This window comes from Ammospiza nelsoni, chromosome 6, assembly GCF_027579445.1.
Source record: "Ammospiza nelsoni isolate bAmmNel1 chromosome 6, bAmmNel1.pri, whole genome shotgun sequence".
Classification (NCBI taxonomy): domain Eukaryota; kingdom Metazoa; phylum Chordata; class Aves; order Passeriformes; family Passerellidae; genus Ammospiza; species Ammospiza nelsoni.
Window position 1 is genome coordinate 15,215,212 of NC_080638.1, and position 21,620 is coordinate 15,236,831.

At 36.7% G+C, this 21,620-nt stretch overlaps 1 protein-coding gene across 6 annotated transcripts in view; it reads right to left on the reverse strand.

Annotated features, from left to right (window-relative positions):
* The window catches only part of SOX6 (SRY-box transcription factor 6), a 257,653-nt gene that overhangs the window by 50,265 nt on the left and 185,768 nt on the right, over positions 1-21,620 (reverse strand). For all 6 annotated transcript variants that reach the window (XM_059473935.1, XM_059473933.1, XM_059473934.1 and 3 more), the window contains exons 9-11: positions 11,937-12,086; positions 7,926-8,106; positions 5,158-5,348 (exon numbers count right to left, since the gene is read on the reverse strand). In XM_059473935.1, the coding sequence (XP_059329918.1) occupies positions 5,158-5,348; positions 7,926-8,106; positions 11,937-12,086 (522 nt within the window). The remainder of the gene's footprint in view (positions 1-5,157; positions 5,349-7,925; positions 8,107-11,936; positions 12,087-21,620) is intronic.

Below are 21,620 nucleotides of genomic sequence, written 5' to 3' on the forward strand. Positions count from 1 at the left end.
AGGAGATTATGCATGACTAGTGACTTTTCCTACAAAGACTTCCTGAAGTGTTTTTGTACAAGTTTGTACATGTGTGCAGGAGCTTCATATACATGATGAAGTGTAACAGCTCCAGAGGAGTTGTTACACTCTATTGTCTCAATAATCCACATACTTAACAGTCCCTAAATACAGCAGAGCGAAACGCCTCCAAAGGGGTCGTTATGGCTTATCAAGTCAAATCCAAGTGCCTAAATATGGATTTTATCAATAGACTGTAATATCTCCAGGGGTGAATAATACACGTTTTTAAGAACGTGCACATTTTGCATACAAACTGTGGGTCTATATTAGGGTAAATTACGTGGATTCAACTTGTGAAACTTTGATTTAGAGATAAGAAAGGAATAAAAGGCTCATTAGAAGAGGTGCTAAAGTACCATGATTCCCAGGAAGTAGGCAATGACTCATGTCATTTATTTTGGGGTCTAATTCTGCCTTCCTACTGCAAATACACAGTTGTCTGAAAATGTACAAAAGATGAAGAATGGAATATAAACATGAAAATGTTATATTAAATTCTGCTTACTCTCAGATCTCAATGAATATGCTTCATGGGAAGTAAACGGGGATGTGGGGATACAGATATGTTGTGGTAATTGATTTTGTATTTATTCTATCTTGACTTCATAGATTTTCCTCCAATCATAGTTCTACCTATATTTTTTATACAAAGATTTTATGAAGCATCTTTGTCAGCATTTTCCTGCTTTATGTACAAAAAAGATAGGATCTGATTCTTTTTAAAATAATGTCAGTTATCTTATAAATTATATAACATTTTCAGATTCATTTAGAGCCTTAAATCAAAGCAAATCTTCTAGGCAATGACGGTAGTTTGAAATACTGAAATAAATACAAGTAGTTGAAGCAATGCAGATTTTGTTTAAGTACTCCTTCTTGTTGAAGGTGAACATGGCTTGACTGGAAATAAGTCACAGCCTGCAAACAAGGATGAATTTTTGGTATGATTTTACTTTTGCTTCTATCACATGGTAAAAGCTCTGTATATTATTTTCTTCATTTTCCTAACTCTCCTTCTGCAGTGTTTCTGTTTACTCTGTAAAATGACCGGCACCATTATTGTTCCCTTTCCTCAGTCAGACCACGCTGGAGTTTCTTGCTCCACCTGAAGTGCAGCAGAAAAATTCAGCTCCATTATAGTGATTTTTTTTTTGCCTCATGTGCATTGTATTGATTTAGGCTCAGAGTTAAGTTTAGTTCACGCTGCTGAGTTTTGGATTTGTGACCAAAACAGAGCTGGATAACACAGGGATGTTTCACCTATTGTCAAGCAGGGCTTCTAGAGCAAGACCTTTTCTGGTGTTGGTGTTGCTCTGCCAGAGGAGGCTGGGGGTGTGCCAAGCACTGAGAGGGGGACAGAGCCAGGCCAGCTGACCCCAGCTGACCAAAGGGATATTCCACACCATATGACATCAGACTCAGCAATAAAATCTGGAGGAAAGGAAATGCTTGGAGTTTTGGCATTTGTCTTCCCATGTGACTTATTTGTGCAGAAGCTCTGCTTTCCTAGGAATGGCTAAACATCTGTCTGGCAATGGGCAGTAGTCAATTAATTCCCTGTTTTACTTTGCTTACATGCACAGGTTTTGCTATACTTATTAAACTATAGTAATCAACACACAGATTTTCTAATTTTACCCTTCTGACTCTCCTCCCCATCCCACTGACAGGAGCAAGGGAGCAGCTGCATGGTGCTCACCTGCCCATCCTTACCCCTCTCAGCATACAAATAACTCCACAGGATGCTATCATCTCAGAAGTTTAATGCTTAATACTATAGCCAATGACAATGTTGGGCTCTCCCAGAGTGCTGGATGTTTTTGTTTTGGTCTTTCTCATTTTCTCATGAGTGAATCTCTGTGAGCACTTTGAAAGTCTTTGTAGTTTGTTTTTTTTTTTTTTTTGAACAGCAGAATATGAACACAAGCACTTTTCAATTCTGTGTCTGTAAGCAAATACAAAGCTTTCTGAGATTTGAATGACACATTTTCAAAAAGGCCTAAGCCCAGGCTTTGAAGTTATGTACATAATTTTATGAGTCCAATCATTTGCACAACAAACTATTACCAACTATCTGAACTTAAAGACCAGCAACTGACCAGAACTCAATAGCTTTTTTAAACCAGCTGCAGGCAATTAATTTGTCATCTTTTTCTGGTGCCAGCTTCCAGCTACTCATTTCTACAAGTCTAATTACCTGAAGCCAATTTCTGAAAATTTGGTCCTGAAAACACAGGGTTCTGATTCTTCAAAAGAAACCAATCCAAAATTGCAATTGTTATCAAAGCTTCACTGGGATTATGACAGAAACTACATGCAGTTTTCTTGGCATACAATTATTTCAAAATTATGTTTCTCTAATTGAAGTGATCTAGCATTCCTGCTCCCCCACCTCCATTTTGATCATCCTGCCCATCATTTTTAGAGTAAAAGAAGTATATCATAATGTAAAATTTGAAAGGCAGAGGGTGAAGGTGGAAAGAAGAGTCTTCTAGAATTCTATTTGTGCAAAGGATGCTTCTGGTTTTAATGTATTTTATACTTGTTATAAAATATAAATACATTTTTCTTACTATTCATGACTGAATTAATACTTTTATTTTCTTTAGGATAAGAGTGGGGATATATCATCATTGAAAATGACTGATTTATATCCCATTTTTTTGCAACCCCTGCCTTTTCTCACATCTGTGGGGTGAGGATAACAGACCAGCACACCAGAGGTAAAACCAGAGCACAGACTACAAGCCTTTCCTGCCTTAATGGCTCTGTAGTACCTGCTGCAATAAATAAACCCAGCAGGATTACATAGGGTCACTAAGAGATTTAACAACAGATTTCCCTGCCGCTGTTTTATTCTTAGGTCTTGAGAGTTGCAAGTGCCTCCCTGAAAAGTCTCCTCACAAAAGATGGCATTGGAGAATGATGGTGTTTGTATCTGTTAAAGAGTTCCGATTCACTCTGCTATATTTGCAAGGAAAATAATTTTTTTTTTTTTTTGCTCAGATTGCCTGGTGTATAACCTCAATCCAGAAGCTGTGCATCAGTCTGTGTATTGCTAGTAAAACTGGCACAAAATAGAAATTTCAGATTATTCACAGAAATATTTACTGACTCTGCTTTAAAGGGTGAAAGATGAAATAGGAACTTGTTATATCGAATACAAGACATAAATATGATACTGAAAATACACAGGGGACAGACTCAATAAGTAAGTGAATGCCATTTTTATACTTATTTTTCAAAGTGAAATCAAATGTTAAGAATTCTTTTAATAGCCCTTATAGCATATTAGATATTTTTTAAATGTCAAGCCACTGAAACTCATAAAATAAATTTTAAAATAAGCATAATTTTATAAACTCTTAATACTGATTCATGTATGTGACATTTTTTTTATTTTTATAACCTGGGTTTTAGTATCCTGCCTCTTGATTACTTAAGGCAAACACTGACTTTACAATTAGAGTGTTTGAATATAGCCTGCTTGATCAGTTATTAATTTCTATATTTTTAATATCAACTTGTATTAAATGGAGTTTCCAATTATGAGTTTCAAACTAATACTAGCAGACATATATATTTATTAGACACTGAGTCTGACTCAGAAAAGCATTGTTTATTCTGTGTGGTAACATTTTAACCAATCTTTTTTAATAGCCACTACTTAATATGAGTGCTCTAAAGAAACTATCAAGCAAAAATATAAAATGCAATTAAAAGGTGTGTATCAACTTTTAATGGGTCTGTTTGTGCCATTTCTATGTCTTTCTGTGCCTTGCTACAAAACACTCACCCAAGTATTCCTTTGTGGGCTGAGAAAAGATCAGAATATTATCAAATTCATCATTTAAGTTACAGTTAATATTCTGCTGAGTCTTATACTCAACCTGGACTCAAAACTCCTGTTAGTCTTTGGGCTACAACATAGTCTTCCCTCCCTCACCCAAGAAACAAAGAACCTACCCTGCCTTCTGATATAGAGAATCACAGAACATTTACAGGCATTGGAACTACCTGCTGTTCTGGAGGGTTTTAACAAAGAGTCTGAAACACTGGTTGCTGTATGGGCTAATTAATATGTCAGTTTTCTTTCCATTAATTACTAAATTTCATCATAACTGTTCTATTTGCCAAAGCTTTAGTGACTACTGGGATAATGCTTTTCCCTTTCTAGATGACGGGAATAAGTATTGCCGTCAGGTCTCTAACTGATTTGTGTCAGAGGTGAAAAACAACTTGTGTGCTGCATTTTTTGCAGCCTGTGGAACCTTTAGGGAAGCTCACAGAGAAGCATTCTCCACCCAAAGGGCTGCCTTTACCTCAGCCAGCTACCAGAGACCTGCTGCTGGAGCACATCCTGAAGACCTCAAAAAGGCCTAGAATGGGACAACACAGGTTCAGGGGATTTTCCAAGAGTCTTCTTTGTCCTCTGACTGGTGATAGAAACTGTTCCTTACCTTTCCTACAAGCTCCCAGGTTGCTATTCTGTAAGCTGGGTCATGTCCTGCTCAGCCCAGTGCTGGTCCCATTGTACCAACACTTCCTCTCATTTATCCTTTTACTCTAGTGTGCCACCTCATTTCAGAGATTCAACACTGAAGATTCAGCAGAGAATGTTTAATCTCTAATTTCCCACTGCAACTGAGAGCCAAAAGCAGCTGTTTTGAGCCTAAGTACTTTGTTGCACCTGAACCACAGATTCAAGCTCCCTCAATTCACTCACTGGCATTATAATACTCCACCACGCTAGCACAGAACTGGCCTTTTAGCCATATTTTTTAATCCAGCCATTCTCAAAAGCACAGTTCAACCTCTGGTGACCACAAACACTGGAAGTTCCAACCAAGCCCTTTTCCACGTTTCAATGTGCTTACAGCTTCCTCCTGTGTGTTCACAGGACTGTGGGTGTGAATGCTGCCATGCACACCTAGAGAAGTTTGCAGCACTGCACTGAGAAGTGACAAAGATGTGTTTAACATGAAATCAGAGAGGGCTAAAAGCTCTAAAAAGAATTTTCATACAAAAACAAGAAGCTATTTTGCAGGGAAGGGAAGAGTGAGTGACAGACTGTGTGGGAGTGGGAGACATTACCTTTTCATTCCTGCAGTTGTTTAGACCCATGTTATTCATGGAGGGCAATTTTCCATCCACACCATGAGGCTGCTGTTGCTGCTGCTGTTCCCTTTGGATTTGCTCTCTCATTTTTCGAGCCTCCTGAATGGCTTTCATTACTGTGTCCTGGTCCCCAAATAGGGCAGGTGAATTAAGACTGGAAAGGATATCTATAAAGAGAGAACACATTTTATTTAGGTAATTATCCAAACTGGAATCCAGGGTAAGAACTCTGCTCTCACACTCTTAGAGCTGCACCCAACCAACATCTGCAGGAGGAGTGGCAATTGTTGTATGTTTGAAGGCTGAATTACGCTACTGAAGTGATTGATAAACTCACGCACTTCTTTGGCTGTTAGAAATACAAACACTGAGGTCTTGGAATAGCCTGGTCTAGAGCTATCTGAGCATACTCATAGACTCAAATTTAAATATGTGTTTAAGACAACAGTATTCTGAAGCTTAAACTGGAAAACTTTTGAGGTGTTAAAATAATTAATGAAATGAAAAAAGGAAAAAATCTCATTTACAAGTCCATGAAACTCCATGTCAGTTCTTAGAATTTCTTTATAGAGAGAACCATCACTCTAGACATTTGCATTTCCATTTCAGAAAGGGCACTAACATTTACTTTTGGGGACAAAGATCATTATCACCATAACATGAGTATAAATCTCTAAATCAGTAGAGAAAAAACCAGTTTTCTTTCTATTGCTGTGAACATGAAGAAACTTTCAAACAAGCATCAAACTCAGCCAAGCATTCCTGTTACATCTCACAATGCATTCATGAAGATGAATGTCCCAGACAGTTTTAGTTTTGAGAGAAAAAGACAGCAATTATTTTGTGGCTGTTTCTTTTTACCTGCTCCTACATGGAAGTATTCTCTATACTACACATGGATAGATGGTGCATATATATTCTAGCCTGGGAATTTTGAGCAATCCCAGTTTGTGTGTGACCTGTGCATCTGCCTGGCCAGCAAATGTCTTCTATAAAAGCTCTGAATTTGCCAGATTTGTGTACTTATTGACAGTCTACTACTAAAAAAATAAAATAAAAAAAAGGAAATAAAAATCCAACAAAACCAAAATCCAAAACAAAACAACAACCAAAAACCCTAAACAGACTAGATTTGGAATTAACCTTCAAAGATCACTTTTATATTCTTTTCATTTCCCTGAAGCTCAGGTGAGTACAATACAGCAAATTCAATCTCTAAGGACCCTGAATTATGTTAAATTAAAAATTATTAAGGGTTTCTCACATTTTATCCTGGGAACCAAATGCTTAATTTAATACCATGGCCTAAGTAAGAAGGGATGCAGACTGTGATGTTTTCATCCTATCCCAACAAGTGATGGGACTGGTGATGTTTTCTATCTGAATGAAATAGCTCCCTCCAAAATAAAAGTAATGTTTCTGCTGAGGAAAATTTGCAATGTTCTGACCCATTTCAACCACTAAGTTCCATTCTGGACCCTAAAGAATTTGGGAACCATATTTGCATGATTTTTAAAGAGATTTAGATTCATAATCATGTACACACAGCAAAAGCTCCTACATGGCTTGCTGATTTTTGGTAATGTCTTCCTGTCTTTTTTTATACTTAAGGATTGAGTCAAAATTTTTTTATGACTTTACATGAAAAATATTTATACCTTAAAATATTTATACCTTAGGCACTATTTGTCTTCTGTGCTCCCTTCTTTTGAATGGTCTATGACTTCAGATTGATATTTCACATTCTAATGTAAGATAATGCAGTGATAGTTGCAAATAAATTGACAGGTAAGTATCTAGATAGTTGCAGAAAATATCTTTCAGAGATCATGATGTTCCCAAGTGTTTGGGAATGGAAAAAACCCCATAATTTTTATATATTTAATATATGTATTTAACATATCTATTCATTATTCACAAGTGTTTCTATATATTTTACAAGTACACTTGAGCTACAGATTGTGAATAAGTGGTCTGTAGTAAGTATTTAGTCACTGTTAAAATTTACTATTTGAACTTTAGGGCTGATCATCTACATTTTGCAGCTCTTGATTCTGTTTCTTGACTGGTTAAAGTAGTCTTCATACATAGTTTCAGACCAATTTCATTTCATCACTTAACAAGCTTAAAGAATCTTGAACACAGGTCAAAAATTCCCTACTTGCAACCATATGAATCAAGGAAATCCTGACAGACGGGTGAACAAATGAGAAAAATATGATCAAATAACAAAAGCATCATCAAATAATAGCATAAACTGTCTGGACTAATGCCTTTCATTCTCTACTTAAAAAAAAATAAAATCTATCTAGTATCTGGTTAGGCTGCATGTGTGTGCAAAGACAGTTTAGTATTTTCTTGATCCAAAATTCAAAATTTAAAAGTTAACTTTGTGTGTATACACCCAGTAGATGCCTTTAGGAGTGATATTCACCCAAACTGATTTTAAGGGTTTTATATATCTATCTTTATTTACTTATCTGTGTGTATTTGCATGCATTTCCTACATTATGTATTTCTTTCCTGTGTTTGTCACACACTGATACATCTCTTTGGACACTCTTATAAAACTTTGGCAATCAATCATTCTTTGAAAAGCTTCACTACGACTTTTTTTTTTTTCAATTTTAAACAGAAACGTGCACCTAACTATCTACCTAATCCAGAACTAAGTGTGCTCAGGCTGGACTTTCATGCAGAAAACTTTTTTCTATTTTCTCCTTTTCCCAGGACAGATTAGTTACCTAAAGAGGATCCTCTTCCCAGGGACCCACTGAGCGGGCTGGGGATGCCACTCTTGCTCGTCACTGTCACTGGGCTGCTTTTGCTGGCTGGGAAGAGATTCTGCGTTGGAGATGTTGGGGATTTGACAGGTTCAGCTGTTTTGGGTCGGGCTGAGAGATTCAGTGGCTGAGCTGCTTCATCCTGCAAGAGTTGAATGCAAATAACTATTAGGAAAAGACAAATTGGCAAGCAGCAGTTACTTTACACCTCGAAGACAATGCCACATTCCACAGCAATAATAACAAAAGAAGCTAATTATCTGCCTCCTTTAAGATTCAACGAAAGGAAACCTCATTAATTTCTCTGTGTTATGCTTCTTATTTACATTAACTATGTGACTGGATCATTCTTTTTGCCAAATTAAAATTTGAATTAGCTCACATTACAGCTTAATTTCCTAATGTGTTTTCAGAGATCTAAATTAACCTAGGGCATTTACAAAGAATTATTTAAAATTTCCAGCAGCTCAGTAATGCTTTTGCACTGGTTCTATTTGAAAAGTTCCTGGCACTATAAAAATAAGTTATGTAGCTTATTTTTAAATGTATTAGAAACTAAGGAATCAGAAGTACTACTATGAAAGAATCATTTGGAAGCCCTGACAGCTCTTTGGCCCACATTTAGAGCTGCTGCTAGCTTATACATTCCATGCATCTAATTCAGAGTACATGTTTTGTTCAGTGAAATAATCTATGCTGGTCCCTCATAACAGGAGATAAGGATTTCACTGAATTCAAATTCCTTTACTTATTAGGGTAGTGACTACATACCACATGCATTTAAAATATATATTTTATTTTCTACCGTTTAATTTTGCTAACTTTACGATATTTTGTTATTCAATTGTCAAAACTATTTTCCACATAACTGCATTCCTTGTTCAATACTTCTGTATTATTCCCATATTCTGTACTTACTTCTGCTGAATTTAACCTTTATTTTACCTGTATATTTTATTTGCATTAACACAAAGAATGTTTTTTAAGGGTGTGTAAATCTAGTATCAGCACCTTTATAAGATTTGATAGTTTTCATTTGCAACTGTGGAAGGAACTCTCTCTGACATATGTCTTTTTTCTGTGCTGTAGAATAAGTCCATCTAAAAATACTTCAACTCTTTGAAGAAGACTTATTCAAGCAATTAATTTCTTTGATAAGTACAAACATTTGCAGTGCAACCTTCATCCCATTCTTTCAGCTTGTTCCTTTACTTAATACATTAAGCAAGACAAAGCACTTAGAAAACTGTGGAACAGTGATTTTCTGTCATTAAAGAGCCCATAAGACAGATCTCTCATTTAAAATATGCCCAGAGCAGAATTACACTGGATGTAAGAGATTGTTCACATTTTAAAACACTGCACTGATCACTTGGAAGCTTAGAATTATGTCAAAATACAATAATACATCACATTATCTCATCTGCTCCATTCTCCTTACTGTCAAGCCAAGTACATGTGGTCACACACAATGGATTAAACAAGAGAACATAATAAACAGGTTTTTATAATGCCATCCCATCACCAGCTTTAAACTTTTCCCATAAAACTGCATGGCACCTCAATTCTTCCTGGCCCCAGACTGTGCACAAACATCCACAGCCTTTCAGGGTCTAGGTGAAAGCAGAAGCTCAAAGGTACCAGGGACGGAGTCAATTTTGGTGCTTTGTGGCCACACTTACATGCGATCCCTTTCTTTGCACAGATACAAAGTGGCTTCCATAAACTTTTCCAAGAGTGCAGAGCCCCATTCAGACCATGAAGCTTGCAAGGCTCGGTACTGTGAACATGTGCACATATGAATCTATGCTACAGTGATCAGTTTTTAAATACTTTTCCATCTAGTACTGATACGATAATGAAAGAACTCTAAACACTGCCAGAACTTGTTTGTTTGTATTATCTAAACAGCACTGTCATTTCTGCAAGGCAACCAAAAAAACTGGAAAACATTCTGGTCACTGAATTAACGAAAACCTACCATTACTTTTTGAAAGATCTGACTACCATAAAAGAATTGCATTAATTCTATAAATAATGCAAGTAGTTTATACAAGCTGCTTAAAACCAGGGAAAATATAGAGGGTTTGTTAAGCAATGCATGACCATCAAAACTGTCACAGCTAACAAATGTAACAATCTGCAGAGACTGAATATAGGTACTGCTTTCACACTAATAATTTCTTCATTAGCTACTGGTATTCGTCCACACAAAGCACTTGTAGTTCATCTTTAATATTCTGAATGCAGTAGTGTGCTTAATAAAAATAATCATAAAAATACTTCAATTTTATTAACATATACTTAAGTCCATTCAAGTTACATTATATAGGGAAACCCCCAATAATTTGCATGTGGTCAATTCTGTAATAGGACTCAGCTGGCCACAAACCTGGAACAGCACTGGCCTTGGTTCAAGAAGATATGTGCTTGAATTTAACCAGGGAAAATTTTACTCATACAGTAAAGGTTTGGTTTGGTGTAGGTCCATTTGGCTCGCTCACTGCCAGAAGTACTTTTTCACATTAAAGCAGTCAGTAGTATATTCTCAATGCCATAAATCACTGGTGTTAGGTATCACTATACTATGGCAACTTTGCTGGAACAGTTGGGCTTTGCTTTTGGTGGCTTCTGTATTGACCGTAGCAAACTCTGCACGCGCGGTAAATTTCCCTGACTGCTCCCAAACCTGGCGTTGGATTACAAGAGGTAAAATATTAGACTAATACACATCCACTGCTAAGTAAAGTGAACGCTTTGCTAAATAAATGTTAGATCTGGCCATAATGGAATAGTTTTTATTTATTAGTACTCTCAGCCTAGCAAAAAAAGTGTCATTGAAATTTATCAGCCCAGGCAGAAATATCTACTCACCCGCACTTTACCGCGATGATTGATGATAATGAAAAAACAAATTATATTTTACTCTCGTGTCAAAAAATGGGGGAAAAAAAAAAAAAGAAACCACCACCTCAAGTGAGTAAAATCTTCTCAGGCTGGTTTGAAGCTAAGGATTGTTTTCCTGTAAGGTGTCAGCAGCCAGCAAAAAAAACCCCTAACACATCCTCCCTCTCACCCCACAAAGGCACTAGATGCCACTTTTAGATTTATTTTAATTGTTCAGCATTTATTCCTCTATCATTCAAATGGGTAAAACATCTGAATGTTGTGTTTTGTTTTTTTTTTTACAGTTTGCAGTAAACTGGTCCTTGAGCATGCTTTTCATTCTCATGAAATCCCCAACCACCCCGGGAGAGCACAGCAGGAGAAGCCAGGCAGTCGCACCCAAAGGCTGCTCCATGGGTTTCAGGGGGAGCACAGCACTCATTCCAGGCTCCTGGCAAATGCCATGTTGTAGCTGCCTGGTTCCAAGCTAGTGAGAATAAGCAGGCACAAGCACTCGGCAGTGGAGCAAAACCGGCGAGGAGCAGCGCGGTTGTCAGCAGCTGCGTGAAATCAGCAAAAGTCAAATCAATCTGCAGAGACACAATGTTTTCCCCAGAGCCCTGACTTACATATTATTTTTATAGGAGGCTTTTCCAAAATTGTAGAATTAAGTACAGCTAGAGATTTGTAAAATAATTAGAAGATCTACAGTCTTTCTCTTACCCTAACAATATAAGCCAGCACCACATTTTAAGATACTCAAGAGTTCAATGTGAAACAATTCGTGAAATGGATGCCATTTATGCGTGTTACCAGATTACAAACTGAAACTTGAAAACATCACATTTTACTGATGAATCTGTTGTGCTGCCTCTGGTAGGAAGAGGGACGCCTGGTATTTTTGGAAACAAGTGAATTTTTTCTCTTCCCTTCTCTCTACTGATAATACAGCACTAAAATGGAACTTTTTATTTGAATATTGAAGAACTGTACCGTGGTTCAACTTCCAACTGTAAAACAATTACAGAGATCATTTGCTTTTACTGTCCTTCTCAAACACCAGCTTTTTTCTTTACTGAAAAATACCTTAACTTGAGTTACCGGGCTGGTCCCTCTCTTCTCATTTTTCATCCCAGTGGGTGAAAGTGCCCCTGTTGTATTTGGTGGCTGTGGAGTAGATGGCATTTTGGCTCCAGGAGAAACTTGCATGCTTGCCAGCTGAGCTGCATACAGTTGCTGGAAGACAAGAAGATATACATATATTCCTGCAATATTCCTAAAGAAAGAAGCTGTAAATGCACTTTTTTGTTTTTGTTTTTTTCTTTTTTTTAATTTTTCCACTGGTGTTTCTTCTCTTCAAGGAATTTTTTCAGCTCTTGTTTGTGGCTTCCCTTTCTGCTATTTGCAAAAAGAGAAAAAACAAAGTCTGGAAAACTCCCAAACACCAATTTTTTCTTCATTTGACTTTTGCTGATTTTTCTTGATTTTTTATTCCTTCTTGCTAATGATAGTCATGGTGTTGAGCAAAAAAATTACACTGTGCCTGAATATTAAAAACAAAATCGGTAAAATTATAAGGCTATTTATGAAAAGGAGGTATAAGCCCCTGTCAGAAATAATAATGATCCAGGTCTTTATGTTCTTAGCAAGAAATTAACCACTATTCCAGAAACTTTACTGCCACAAGAATGATTTCCTACCAAAAGGTAAAGTTAAAATAGCCAACAAGGCTCGTCTTCATCTCTCTGTACAATGATATATGTTCTATAAGTACTAATAATGAACCTAGGCCTTAAAAGTTCCTGTAAATAGTGATGAAAGTCCAAAAAAACTCCAGTGGAACTTTTCAAAAAGTTTAACTGAAACATAGATTTTATATTAAAATAAACCATCCCAACCAATAAAAAGTGTTTACTGAACAAAACCAATTTGGTGCCATTTCTTTCCAGTGACCAAACTTAAACCCTCACCTTGAATTAGCATCATGAATAATTCTTCTGCCCTGAAGAGGGAAGACTCTAATCCCTCTTCTACACATAGATCTACATAAACTTTGCCTTATTAGTGAGAAAAAAGCCAGGTGGTTTGTATGTAATTTCCAACATTACTATCATTCAGATGGACAAATAAAAAAAATTACAGTAATCAAAAGCAGACCTTTCAGCACATGTAATTAAATGAAAGCTTAATAAAGAATAATTTGCAAGAGCCAGATGTGCTTATGTCATAATTGTTGCTTTCTTTGGAACAATTTTTCTAATGTAACAAGCCTCCACAGAAATGAAAGTTACACAATACTGTAAGTTCAGTGACTCAGTGGCGAGACAAACGCGGGAGGGAGGGAGGGGCAGAGTCACAGCTCAGGGTGACAAATGGAAACCACTGTTTGTTTGTTTGTTTGTTTGTTTGCACCCCTTCCCAGCGCCACACAGGAACTACAAAAGGATCACAGATTAATGTTTTGAAATTAGTGGTGTTTAAATATTTTGGCTAAGGTACAAGGTTTTTTCCTAAGCTTGAAGGAAAAAGATTGAAAAGAGAAAAAAATCCCAGCTCTTGGTGAGGTCCTGGAAAATGAAAATGAAGCCTTTCACACAACAGTAGAAGGTTTTTTTCCCCCCTACTAATATGATCTTATCCCTTTTAGAATATTCTTGAGGTAAACCTTTGCTTCCTTAATAGGGTGAACTGCTTAAATGAGAGTAAAAAGCACATTTCACAAACTTTTGAAATCCTGCACACTCTCAGCTCAGGAATAATCAGGCACTACTCTATAAAAGAGATGACACAATAAACTTGTATGCGATTTAAAGACAAAAATCAACAATTATAAAGGCTTTCTCAGTATTCTGTGGTTTTTCTATAAACACTTTTCCATTTTTTAACCAATTTAACTTCTTCTTTAACTATCTGAAGAAGAGTACTTACACTTTACTAAAAGAAAACTAAAACTTTTGTACTTACAGTACTCTGCTGCACTTTCAAAAGTGTGAAAGGAATTCTGTGTAAAAATAAACTCATATTTATTAACTAAAATTCAAAAGAATTTCCTTCTCAGGTAAGCCACCAGGGCACAAAAATGTGGAGTATATATTATTCTTTCTACAGCACTCCATTTTTATAGAAGATAAAACTTGACTGTCAATTGTAGCAACTAAATTATGTGGTGGGTTGACCTAGGCTGGCTGCCAGCTGCCCAGCCAGCCACTCTCTGTCTCCCCCATTTCAGCAGGATCGGGGAGAAAATAAGACGGATAAAGTCATGGGCCCAGATAAAGACAGGGACATCTCTTACCTGTTACCATCACAGGGAAAAAAAAAAAAAAAACTACCAAAAAAAGCCCACTTGTCTTCAGAAGAGTTTATTTATTCTAACTGACAATAGAGTTGCCTGGCAAATAACAGAGATAAATACTGAGGACCTATCCTTGCCTCTTCCCACTGAAAATTTCTTGAAGAGATATTTCAAGAACAATGCAAAGGCAGAGACCCGACAGCAGTCAGGGCAGGACTTGCTGGTCACCTGAGTGCCACCAGGACCAGCAACAGAAACACCCACAGCATGTGGAGGATTCACATCAGGAAAAGTGGGCTGTTCTAGAGACTATCTAGGAAACTGCTTGATTTTGGAAATGCAACCAGGAAAAGTAGAATAAAATTAGAATTTTTCACCACTCCCCTCCCAGGGTGTTGAGGGCTGTATTGGCTGTAGTGCAAGTCCTGTCAGGGAGAAATGCTTTTAAGGGAAGACAGACTAAAAGAAATTTTATCATTTACATAGCTGTATGTATACATAAATCATGACTGGCTTATTCCAAGGTCTTAGTACTGGCTTTAGCCTGGCATTTCTATAAACTTATTTTAAAACATAAAAGCAAATGTATAAATAAGTAACAGCAATTGGCTTTCTACTTTGCTTAAAACAAAGCTGTTCTACAAGCAAGTACAAATACTGCAAGAATTCACACCAGCACTAGCAACATTGCTGTGTGGACTGGAAAGCTGTATAAGTTTTAAATACCAGTTTGTATGGGGAGCTAGCCAGTGTGGAAAAATATGTGCATGCCACCATTGCAGGGAAAAAAGGGGATATTTTTGCAAATACCACTGCTGTGGCTCAAAATGGCAATTTAGGACCTCACATTGAGATGGTCAGATTGTGAAACTTTTATTTGCAAGATTGAGGAGAGGAATAAAACCCAAACATTGAATGAATGTTGACTGTTGGCTTTTAAAGCTCAAAAGCAAAAGCTTCAGTGGAATTTTTTCAACTGAAATTCTTACCTACAAAGTATTTCACATTAAAAACATTAAAATCCTTAAACACTGAAAGACATCTTATTTTGATCTATGCCTATCACATAAAGAGAAGAGCATTTCATAATCCTTATGCTAACCACTGACTCAGGAGGCTCTTGATTACAAATTAGATATTCAAAAACATCAAGTATTCTTGATTGTTTTAAGAAGCCTTAAAAATGTATAGCCTGGTTTTTATTTTTTTCTCAGAAGTCACAAAGTTAGATACCTACAACCCATTCCCCAGCACATAAATAAAAGTAATGCTGGTTTTGAATTCCTCAGTGCTCCTGAAATAGTTAACAATTTTCAAGCCCAGTTTATTTAAGGTATATAAACAAGGATCCAGATTTGCAGTTTTCAGAACCAGGCTTCTTCTGATGTCAGATTTGACACCTAAGGGTGGGATTTTGAAATGCCACAAGTCTCAGGGCAATGGCAAGTCAAGTCTCACATTTATGCACCTCTGAACTTACAGGCTCATAGACTTAAAGCGCTGTTACAAAAAGCTATTCCATCTTTAATCAACTAAAAATCTGAGGGGAATTCATGAAAGTTGGAGGTCACTATGAGTCTGAATGATGTTCATCTACTTAAAAAAAATTCAAACAGGTAGGAGAGAGCAGTACTCAGCATGTGCAAAGAACAGCACAAGCTCATGCTGATTTTTTTTACCTGGAAATGGCATAGTTCACATTAAGCCTTTGTTAGAGCTTAGAGCTATAACAAGTCAAGAAGAATTGAATAACAAACAAAAATAATAATTCTGTTGTGATGGTGATGGTGTTTTCTGCTTTAGAAATTTCCTACAGAATCTGATGAATTATTACGATTTCACTTTTCTTATAAGAAAGTGTCATCCACAATCTAGAATTTATCTAAAAAGCAATGAACTAATAATAAACCACCTTGACTGATCCAAATGTTAAAACCTTTTCTAATGCCATCTAAGTTTCAAAATGCCTTTGTGAGATATTTTCATAACACAGAAGCATAATTGCCTTCACTGCCAGTATTCATTCATGCTTTGCCAGAAGAGACAAAGGCCTTAGGCTCACACATTGCTTTCAAACTTTCAACATTTTTTCATCTAGTTTTTACAGGTATCTTTCAATAAGCTGAATTGAAAGATAGCTGAAAATCAAAACTATTTCATTAGCTCAAGCCCCTTTCCCTATAACTTTTCTCCTGCACATAGGTCTGTGACGTTCCTGGGCACATTCTCTGCCAAATGAGACTGAGCATGGCAAATCAGAACAGAGCAAAGCTTTCTCTGCATCTGACGTTTTCCCTTTTTTTTTGCAGCAGGAATATTCATATGTATCTCTCCGGCTGCATCATATGTGTCTAAAATAACAAATAAGAGTTAAGAATTTTGAGAATCAAATGTTACAGAAGTGCACATGGTAAGGAAAACAGAATGGGCCATAGAATCATAGAATCACTGAAGCTGAAACAACCTCTAAGATCACCAAGTCCAACCATCAGCCTGGCCCTGCCATGTTCACCCACTAAACCACATCCACATCATAACCCTTTTACCAGGGGCTTGTCAAGGACAGGCCCTAGGAAAAACTGGTTTTGAGAAGATACTTCAATAAAAAGTGATCAGCTGCTGCACAGAAGAGAGGGAGCTTCTTTAGATGTACAAGCTCAGGGAGGATATGGAGAGACCAGTTGCACTCACATGTACAGGAGCAGAAAGGCAAATGCTAGAGACATTTCAACTGACTCTGTGCTGAGGGAGCATTTGGTCACAGCCACAGGGATATAATTCAGATGTTATTTTTGCAGCAGAATTCTGAAGAAATTATAAGAAAGCCATGAGTGAAACATAGAGATAAAAAAGTGGCTGCAATACTCAGTGCAGCAGATAAAGTGTGGGTGATGAGGGCTGGCCCAGAAAAATAAAATGCAATGGGTGTACTTGGAAGATGCATCACAAAGAATTTCAGAAGAAGATGGCTTCCTGGAAGCAGAAAGAAAGGATCTGTTCTAGAAACTTTCACCCTTTTACTTTCTTTTCTCAAGAAAAATGCTAAATTTTATGAACCCTGATTAATTCTGAAGTCTTCCATTACTAAAAATGGAAGCCCTATGTTACATCTTCAACAAATACATTTGCTACAGTAAATGAAACTGAACAATAAAGCTACTGAGAATCAAGTGAGAATCCTTATTTGTCAGCATTTTAAATGAATTGTGCAAAGCTGAAATATCTTATTTATAGAGATGAAAGTTCAGCTATTTAGACAATGAGTAATTTGGTTTCTAAAGATGAAAAACTCTAAGGAGTGACTGCAAGTGCTGTTGAAATCCTGCACTACAAGAGGTAATGCAGTTATTTTTTCCATAGTATATTTAGTAAGTAGCTTTGCAAAGCTATAATACCAGCGTTTTCCTTCCGAGTACATAACAACCAATAATAATACTTAAAACTATCTGATGAAAAAGGATTTTTACAAGTTCACCAGAACCAGCAACATCTTTATTATTTCCATTACACATTTCTGAAAGGAAGCTACTGCAACAAAAAAAAAATCACACCTTCAGTGGATTTTTTGTTTTTCATTATTGGTGTAGTGGTGTTTGAAAAAAAATAACATCAAACAGATAAAGGAAAGAGAGTTTCAGTTTAAAAAAGTTTTTCTTTTGTTTGGAGGAAGAACAGACTAGTGTTCACACCCATGTTTTGGGTGTCACAGATAATAACTATGGAAATAAACTTTAAGTGCTGACCTGAGCCCAGTGCCACTGGTATAACCCTCAGCAGTCCAGGAAAGGGAACCTCTTCAGAAAGCAGTGTAGAAGCATGAATATCCTATCCCAAAATTTCAGACATATCTTAATCTAAGAATTGCTTCTAAAGTAATGGTAATTGTACTCATTCCTTCCCATTTTTATATATAAATATAATTTTTTTATTAACATGTCTTTTGTTCCAAATATGTTGTGTTTAACACTTCAGTTAAGTGCTCTACTACAGCACCAAGGTAAGAAATGGGATTATAAGCTTATGTGTGTATATATATATAAGAAGAAAAAAATCCCCACCACCTAAAAGGGTCTCTTTTCTCTTTGTTTTAAGGTTCTTCCTATGTAGATGCTCACAATGAAAGGTGGCCCAACAGAAAACAAGATCCAGAATCACAAGACAGCCCAAGTAACCCATCAGCAGCTTAACCATGTGACAAACCCAGGGGCAACTCGAAGGCAGCTACAGCCTGGGGAGTCTGCCAAGGAGCCAGATGCCATCACCAGAAAAAACACCTTCCAAGGCTCAGCATCTGTGTCCTAGCACAGCTCCACACAAAAGGAGGAAGAGAAGGAAAGGTGAACATAAAATTGTAAAGGAATTTTACGTATATATAAAGCAACACTTAGTTGAACTTAAAAATACAAAACTTGAAAAAAATCAACGATTTTGCTGAAAAAATCAAGATCCCTTCAAGACTGAATATTTTATGCCAAAAGTGTATGTTTCCTTTTGTTTCTGTTACCTGTTAAACCACTGTATATTATAAATTTATGATGATGAAATTTGGATGTCTCAGAAGCATTTCCTCAGTTTTTCTGAGGAAAAATACAGTGAATTTTACAGACATTTTAGGACTGTGGGCCAGACTCTCATTTTCATATGTGCCACCACAAAGATAATATATAGCTTAGTATTTAAGAACCAACAAGTATGCATCATCTTAACTCAGAATTTTATGCTGAATAACTGAGACTTATTTGGCTCTACATGGGTGTATCTGAAAAGGCATTGATCAAGCACAGCTACATAAACTTAGAATAAAAATTAGGGGAAAAGTGTCTAATTTAGAAGCATGATAAATAAAAATTAATAATTATTGAAAATACTTTTGTTTCTCTACAGAATCCAGTGTCATAAAGATGTGCATCGGTTGCTTGCAACTGCATTATTTTTTCTTTCCCTGTTTTCTCATGTCTGATGCATCCATAGTGGACATAACGTTCTGATTTTAAGCACCCATAGATCACTCTCCTGCAGAGTCTGCTCAGCATTACAGTGTGAATGTTTTCTACATCTTCCCCCAATACACCAAATACCTCTGCAAAAAGGCATTGAGGTGCAACACAAACAGGCAGCTAATGAATTATCATAACTAATGTCATAATAACAAAGATTGTTGCCATGATTATTTATGCGCTTGCTGACTAATGTGCTCTCCGATTTATTAAAACCCAATATGTGCAAACAAACTAACTGTATTTGTGAAAATACAAATAATACATTTTGTAGTCACAGGCGAAGTTAGAGGCGTTCAGTTTTCCCTTTATATTCAACTGTGCATTGAAAAACATTCTTTCTTACCTAAATCATGATTTTACCAGTTATTCATTTTCATTCACTTCAGAGCTTTTGGCTTGTTTGTTGTTCTTTTCTTTTTTTTTTAACTATTAACACCAGTAATTTCAGCGTCTATCAGTTGCTATTGTATATTATGTCAAGGGAAATTTTTATGTGGCCCTAAATTCCCCTCAGTTCCTGTCTCCTTAGCAGAGACAAATGTCTGTATGGCTTCAATCTCAAGCAGCAAAGTAACAGTTACCTAATTTCACCACTGAGTGTCTGCCGGTCCCAACTCCTTTCACTGACCACAAATTCTTTGTACTGGTTCAGAAAAAGAAAAATCACTCTCGTCTCTCCTGCTGCCCTGCTGTGGCTAATGGCCAGCCCAAACAGAAAATAAAAGAATCTCTCCACATTTCAGATACTGCAGCATGTATTGTTGTAGTACTGCAAAATAACAGCTTTATTTTGTTAAAAGGGTCTAACTTTAAGTGGACCATGGAATATTTATGGCTCTCAGTAGTCCTTTGAAAGAGTTATCTTATGTTTTTATGCCGATCATGGGTCAGAGGTTCAAATCAGCACTTCTTTCTGTCACTCCTTATATGTTTTACTATAATTTACAGCTCAGCAAGAGGACTCATAAAACAAAAGTGTCTATTTTACTTCAGCAACTAATTCTAGCTAATCAAAGCTTTCCAGCAAAACAACTCAGCATGAAACTCTGCGTGGAAAATATGCAGAGAACAAAGCGTTTTGTCAAATAACACATCTCATGATGTAAACACATATGTCTCTTATAGGAAATTTTATCGCTTCCACATTATCGGCACACAAAAGGAGCATTCTTGTTGCAGACCTGGTGTGACTGTGGAGCCATCGTCATTGGAAACAAGAGCCTGATTAGGTTCCCACACAGATATGAATAGATTTTCTTTTTTTAGTGTAATGCTGCCTTTCTTATTTCTTAAACAGACTAGTAATTGTGGCTGTAAAAACAGTGGATTGTGTTTGGACGACATTTGTTTCTTCATATTTTTTTTAGCTACCCAATGACACCAATTATCCCATATGGTTGTCCTCCTCTGGAAAGTCTGAGTTAATCCACAGCTGTGAAGATGAAGACGCACCCAGCAGGCTCTAAATCCGGTGGGTCTCTTGTCTGTTAATAAAGTCCACAGTCTGCTGGACAGATGTTAAGAGGATCTGTATAATAAGACAGTGACAAAGACCCAGACTTCTTCTGGGGAAAATAATTAGCAAAAATACATATATTCTTCATAGTTTTTCATTTTTTGCTTCATCTTTTTGGGCAGAAAATTTGCCTTACTTCGTAGAGGAACCCCACAGCACATACAATAGGTTCTGCTCAAAATATGAATGGACTAACAAACCACATTGGCATGTGTTCTGAAGAAATGGAAGATCTTTTTGTCCCTAACCCATCCCTGTGTGCTGTGGGTCTTGCACTATTATTTTAAGTTTGGGCTCATTCATCATAATATGGGGGAGCCTGAATAGGTATTGTCAGCTCTAAAATACCTACTTAGATTTATAATGTGAGGGGAAATGTAAACTGAAGATGAAATTAACATTTTACTAGGTGTTTGTTAAAAGTTATTAACATTGCCTTTTCTAAAATAAAAGGATTACAGATAATACTTTTCGTCTGCATGCTGATGTTATGGGAGGAAAACAAACTAACTAACCAAAACCCCAAAACAAACTGAGAAACAACAACAAAAATCCTCATTAAAAAAAGAAAAAAAACAAAACATTCAAACCAAAAAAAAAAAACCACCCAAAAGCACAAGGAAAGAATGTGGAATGAGAAGACACCTGCAGCAAGATCCATGTTTAGAGCCTCACTCACTTTTTCCTATCCCCACCTTTTTCTCACCATGGCCTGACAGCACAGACATCCAAACCTCAAAGTCTCTCTCAGTTACAGTCATGTAAATTTGAGAAATGCTACACACTTAAAATACTTGCACCAGTGCAATAAAGAACTAACTTGCCTTCAGGCATATGTGCATTAAGGTGCTCTTAAGATCACTTCTGTTTCGTTTGCAAACTGTATTTCTTGTTCTTCTGACCTCCTCCTGCTTTGAGACAATGAATGGCCTTTAGAACAGCTCTCTCTACTTTGCTGC